This window comes from Ziziphus jujuba, chromosome 8, assembly GCF_031755915.1.
Source record: "Ziziphus jujuba cultivar Dongzao chromosome 8, ASM3175591v1".
NCBI lineage: Eukaryota > Viridiplantae > Streptophyta > Magnoliopsida > Rosales > Rhamnaceae > Ziziphus > Ziziphus jujuba.
Window position 1 is genome coordinate 5,690,291 of NC_083386.1, and position 6,913 is coordinate 5,697,203.

General features: G+C 35.8%; 1 protein-coding gene across 1 annotated transcript; it reads right to left on the minus strand.

Annotated features, from left to right (window-relative positions):
- Positions 1 to 4,812: 4,812 nt before the first annotated feature.
- On the minus strand, positions 4,813 to 5,163 carry LOC132805000 (uncharacterized mitochondrial protein AtMg00810-like). Its single transcript, XM_060819607.1, has one exon. The coding sequence runs from the start codon at positions 5,161 to 5,163 to the stop codon at positions 4,813 to 4,815; it is 351 nt and encodes a 116-aa protein (XP_060675590.1).
- Between the last annotated feature and the right edge of the window lie 1,750 nt (positions 5,164 to 6,913).

Sequence of the window (6,913 nt, forward strand, 5' to 3'; positions counted from 1 at the left end):
TTGACATTAGTATTTACTACTAACGAGTTTATGTTAATATCAAAATTTAGAAATAACAATATCAAAATGATATTTACTAGAAAAAATATTCTAGATCATTACTTATTCAACTAGGATTTTAATATACAAGCATTCGGAACAAAAGTTTACCAATAGAAGCATTTTGAACACACACACACACACACACAAAAAAGCCATAAAAAAAAAAAAAAAAAAAAGGGGAAACATTGTAGTGGTTAATAGTTTTGGTGGCGATATCGACTGCTCCCATGTGTGAAGTTCAGGCTCAATTCAACAAAATGATAATAAAAAAATAAAAATAAAAATAGAAACTATCGGATAAACTGACATCACTATATAATAATAATAATTATTATTATTATTATTATTATCTTTTGCTTCACAGCACATGTGGACTCCAGAGGGAAAATAACTAGATTTACCCAAAAAAAAATAACAAAAAAAAAAGGGGGGGAAAATAACTATCCTATTTTTTTAACCTACCAATCACTATCATTGTACTTGTCATTGACTTCTAGTGTTCTAAAAATGACAAAACTAAATAAATAAGCACATATTAGTTTTGCATATACACTATTGTATTTATAGAAATTACATAAACAATAATAATAATTTCGTGCCTCCACAGCACATGTGGGCTCAAGAGGGGAAACAATCGATCGTTCCATAGCGGAAGGAACCCTCCAGTCTGCGCGTTTGGAAGTTAAAATTTGAAATTTGGTAAGTCTTGTTATTACTTTGGATGGTTCTATGCTGTAATACCGTATGATATAGAATTATAATTTGATGTTTGCCATATTACTAAAAAAAAAAAAAGAGTCATAAGTCATGATTCTACTAATTCTTTTCATGCGTGAAGCAAAACAACTTTTTTCTTTTTCTTGCTGAGCTGAATCCTTGACACCAAGTTCAGAAACGACTTGCTAGAACACATGGGCTTTGCAGAGTCTTCATCTTTCAAAAGTTCATTAGCCCATTTCAATGATCCTTACAACTGCTTTCAGCCAGTCCTCAACATCAGCTTCAATTTCTTCGCCACTTCTTCTAGCCTTATCGATAGAATGCTGCAGCCTGTCTTTTGCACGTATCAAATGCTGAATTTGGGTCCTGAAGTTGTCTACATTTCTCTTGCAGTGATAGATATAGTGGAATTCTGTTGGTTTATTTATATGTATATATATATATATATATTTTATATAAAGTGCATTACACGTTCAAGAAGGAGAGCCAAAAACAGGAGCCAATACATAAACTTTTTTTTTTTTTTTTAATATTTCGTACTCCTCTCTTGTTTCAATGGACAAAGAACAGAGATATATATGCCTTCACTATTTTCATAGTTCATGAACCATTTTTAAAAGGTTCTTACATTTCCCATACATATTTATCATATATCCTAGAGAAAGTAAAATATTAAATTTGGTTTATTATTCCAACAATCCCTCCTGTAAACCAAATTTTCTTTTAACTCCAAGCTTAGCATTTATATCTTTGAAAAGCTGTTGGCTGAGAGGTTTTGTTAAGATATCTGCCAACTAGTCTTTGGTTCTGCAATATTCAATTTGAATTGTGCCATCTTTGATAAAATCCCTGAGAAAATGAAATCTAGTCTGTATGTGTTTAGTCCTCCCATGAAGAATAGAATCTTTAGCAACTGATATGGTTGAACTCTTATCACAAAACAAAATAGTTGGCTTTTCTGGCGTAAACTTTAGACTCTCCAAGACTCCTTATAACCAGATAATCTGACAACCTGCAGCACAAGCAGCTATATACTCTGCTTCAGTGGTTGAAAGTGCTACCACGGGCTGTTTCTTTGACATCCAGGAAATTGCTCCACTCCCAATATTGAACACATAACCAGCAACACTTTTACTGTCATCAACACTTCCAGCAAGACCACTATCAGTGTAACCCATAAGGTTAATTGGAAGATTTGCTTGATAAAATATACCATAATCAATGGTCCCTTTAACATATCTCAAAACTCTTTTAACAGCTTCCAAATTGTCAGGACCCGTCCAAAATTCCTCACTGGAACCCTAGACAAGCCCTGATCCTAGGGAAACCCTACCGGACCCTCCAATGGAAAATCCGACAGAACCTCCCCTAAGGGATGGACTTACCACAAATTTCTGCACTGAAAACACACTTCTATAAACATCCCCTTATTCCTCCCACAATACTACAAGTTGATTCCACAAATTTCAGTACTCCAAAAATAAATAACAGTAATCCAGTGCATAAAGTACTACTAAGTATAGAATACAACAAAAGTGAAAGAAATATTACAACTGCAATAAAAGAAGAACAGGGTACTTCACGAACTAAAACAGCGATGAAGATCAAGTCCGCTCTGGATGAACACCGACAACCTGGTACCTAGAGGAACGGAATTTGAAAATATGAGATGCTAATCATCTCAGTGAGTGACCCTATCTACTATACAATATAATACCACGGTAATACAGTAGATAGATAATAATTAATTGGAAATAATAATTTCTCTCAAAACCCTTACAATTCTCTCGGTTGGAAAAGTTCCCCTTTTAAAACCTTTTCACAAAACCCTGTGTTCGTATTCCCCGAAAAACCAAGACATCAAATAAATACCAGAATCGGTAATAATTACATTTTTAATTCCAATACAGTTTCAAAATATTTATTTTAAAATCCCAATTCTGAAATCACTTGATGCACCCACTATATACCAGTGGCGCCAACAGTACCCAGCGTCCCAAGGTACCGCCAGAGAGGAGGTTATAGAAAGAAACCGGCATACGGTCGCGTGGCGTCCCACCGCGCCGCTGCTAACTGGTGTCCCGGCCATGGAGGGGCGGCTTACCCTCATCCGATGGCAACCACAGGACAACCTCATAAAATCACCTGCGCGCTACTCACACCCACCTGCGCGCTAATCACATCCGTGTGCACACTAACCATATTACATATAAACAGAACACCAGTACATGCATGGTGCATCCAAAAAATCATAAAATCCACATATTTAATTTATATATCAAAATCTCAAATTTTCCATAAACATAACGAGTTTATTCCATCCAATTGAACCCAGATATTCTCCACAATTTCGTTATAATCAACATCATAAATTCCATGATTTTCAAATCCACCAACTCCCAAATCCACCACTTTAAATATTCACATTTTCCCAATAGCATAAATAATTCTTGAAGTATAATAATTAAATCATATAATATTCCATGGACATACTTTATAAAATTTGAAGTCACCAATATCAACAAATATTTTTCTTGAAATATTTGAAAATCAAATCATGCCCAAATTAATGTTAAAACCACAAGAATTTCGCAATCCTCAATACCATAAAATAATTTTCACATTTGCATAAATTTATATAATGCATATTTTCTTTAATCAAAATAAATTCACCAATAATTCCACAATAAATCAAATAAATATTTGGCACATAGAATTTAAATTCCCAAATATTCAAATCACACATAATATTCACCAATTTAATTCCCAAAATTAATTTGAAGGTGGGTCACTCACCTGGAGCATGCAATTAAATCATGATCCACCATGGGATCAATTCCACGACTCACCCGTGCTCCTAGAACACAATTCACACACAGTCAAATAAATTAATATTTTATTCGGGTAAATAATATCCGGTACCCGGGGGGTCAAACACAAACGTTATCCAAAATTGACAAATTATATGTCTATGGAAAGCTTGTGAGATGAGGATCACATTACCGACCTCCATTGAGTTCGATTCGACCGGCGGTGACCGGAATTTGGTCGGAAAGATTCGACCGGTTTTGATCCTTTCGTATCTTGCAAATCGACGGGAGTTGAGTTAATTGGAGCTCAGAATCGAAATCAGAGGGTCCAAATTAGTGGGAAAGGACCGGTTGCACGACCGATGGCTGCCAGAAAATAGGCAAACCAGCGACACACCGGCCGCCGGCGTTGGAGGCCAATCCCGGCGCGTCCGCTGGCAATTTGGCCGGAGATTTGGCCGCCGGTGTCGCCCAGCTGCGGGCTTTCACGTCGGCCGGTGCGTGAGTGGTTCCGGTGGCCGAAAAATGTGCAGCAAGGAGAGAGAGAGATGGCCGGTGGGAAGGAAGAAAGAAAGAAAGAAAGAAGAAGAAGAAGAAGAAGGATCGGGCCCCCTGGCCTTTTTTCCCACGTGGGGAAAAGAAAGAAAAAAAAAAGAAAAAGAAAAAGGAAAATAAAAAGAAATAAATTAAAATTAATTAAATAATATTAATAATAATATTATTATTTAAAATAATAATAAAATAATATGATAATTCACATGGTTGACATGTGGCTTCTCAACATGGTGGCACATGGTCACCTTCATTAAGTCACACGTGACACATCGTTATACGTTCAAAAATAATATTAAAATAATACAGTATTTGAAAAACTCTACAGGTCCATAACTTCCAAACCACATGTCCAAATCGGACGTGCCGCTAGTCTACGGACTCGTATCGACGAGCACTTCACAACCATGCATGAGTCAAAGCTCAACTTTGCATGAATAAAAAGTAAACTCCGGCACCCCTTGGACAGTTTGGACCTCAACTTGTTTTGCTCATAACTTTCAAACCGTAGCTCCGTTTTCAACGTGCTACTAGTCTACGAACTCGTGCCAACGTGTACTTCGTAACGGTACCTCAGTCAACCTAGAATTCCAACCGGTCAAAAAGTCAACTTTTGACCCCTTTGGTCAACGGTCAAAGTCAAAGTCAGCGGTCAACCTCGGTCAACGTGCAAAAATTCCGACATGGTTCAGGACGGGGTGTTACACAAATGATTTGAATATGGCTTCTCCATAAATCTTCTCACCAAACTAACAGCAAACATGATATCAGGCCTTGTTGACGTTAGATACATCAAATTTCCAACTAGACTTCTAAAAACACTTGGATTGACAAGTTTTCCTTCACCATTTTTGCTTAACTTTAATCCAGCAACACATGGAGTTGATGCAGGATTTGCTTGCTCCATTTTAAACTTCTTCAAAATATCATTTGCATATTTCTCCTGAGAAATAAAAATTCCTTCTCTGCCTTGATGAACTTCAATTCCCAGAAAATGATGTAGTTTTTCCAAATCTGTCATTTCAAACTCCCTTTTCATTGATGCTCTAAAATTATTTAATAACTCCATATTGTTTCTAGTGAATTTGAGATCATCAACATAAAGACTCATAATGATGAAACCTTCTTTGCCATGATTTTTGACAAATAGAGTATGCTCATATGGACACTTATGAAACCCATTCTTCTCAAAATAAGAATTTATTCGGCTATACCAAGCTCTAGGTGATTATCTAAGACCATATAAGGCTTTCCTTAATTTATAAACTTTGTGCTCTTCACCCTTCTTCACAAAACCAGGTGGTTGCTCAATAAAAATTTCCTCATCAAGATATCCATTCAAGAAGGCAGACTTAACATCCATTTGATAAATTTTCCAATTACTTTGAGCTGCAAGAGAGATGTTCAACCGAACAGTTTCAAGTCTTGAAACTAGTGCAAAAACTTCTTTGAAATCTTCACCTTCCTTTTGCTTATATCCCTTGGCAACTAACCTTGCCTTGTATTTGTCGATTGAACCATCTGGATTGATCTTTGTCTTGAGCACCCACTTAACTCCAATAGCATTTTTCTTTGCTAGAAGATAAGTGAGTTCCCATGTGCTATTTCTTTCAATCGCATCAATTTCTTCCTTCATAGACAGCTTCTTCAAAAGAAATAGGATCTTCTCCTACAAAAAAAGCAAAGAAAATATTCTCTTGATTTATTGGCTAAGTTGCATCATATATCTCCTACATAGTCCTTGTCTTTCTCCATTAGGAAGAATCTTCATTTTCTGAATCTTGAGAATTGCTTTCATCTTCAACTACAACTCATGGTGTATTGAGTGAACCATCTGCTTCAAAGTCATAAAAAATATGATGCTGCATAAAATTTCACATCTTTACTTACTACAATCTTCTTTGTAAGTGGATTATACAACTTATAAGCTCCAGATCTTTCACTATATCCCACAAAAATACATTTTTCAGCCTTGTCATCCAACTTGTTTCTCATAGGATCAGGAATATGTGCATATGCAAGACTTCCAAAAATTCTTAAATGATGAACACTTGGTTTTGATCCGTATCAGGCTTCATGAGGAGTGTAATTTTGCAAAGCTTTTGTTGGTGACCTATTGATTAAATAAGTAGCACAACATACAGCTTCTGCCTAAAAATCTGATGACAACCCTTTTCTTTCAAGCATACACCTTACCATTTCCATGATTATTCTATTTTTCATTTCATAAACACCATTTTGCTGTGGTGAATAACGGGCTGTTAAATTCATGTTTTATACCAGCCTCTTTACAAAATAATTCAAACTCATTTGAAAGATATTCTCCACCACGATCAGTTCTCAAAGTTTTAATCTCATATCCAGAAAACTTTTCAACTTGAGCTTTAAAATCCTTAAAAGCTTGAAATGCTTCTGATTTTGCTTTAATAAAGAATGTCCAAACTTTTCATGAAAAATCATCAATAAAAGAAATAAAGAACCTGCTAGCTCCCATAGATGGTTCTGGCATTGGACCACATAAATCTGAATGGACAAGCTCAAGAGGTTTTCTAGCTTGGTGAAAAGATTTTGAAGGAAAAATCTCACGATGCTGCTTTCCAAGTTGGCAAGCTTCACATACTCCAATCATCTGATCAATTTCAGGTAGGCCATTAACCATCTTTCTCTTTGATAGCAACCTTAGACTTCCAATATTTAAATGCCCAAATCTATCATGCCATATTTTTGAATTTTATTCTTCAACACATCTAAAGCAATCAATATTAGAGATTTCCAGTGTAAGAGGGAAT

Coding starts and splice junctions, on each gene's coding strand:
- LOC132805000 (XM_060819607.1), bottom strand. CDS start 5,163: ATGAAAAGGGAGTTTGAAATGACAGATTTGGAAAAACTACATCATTTT.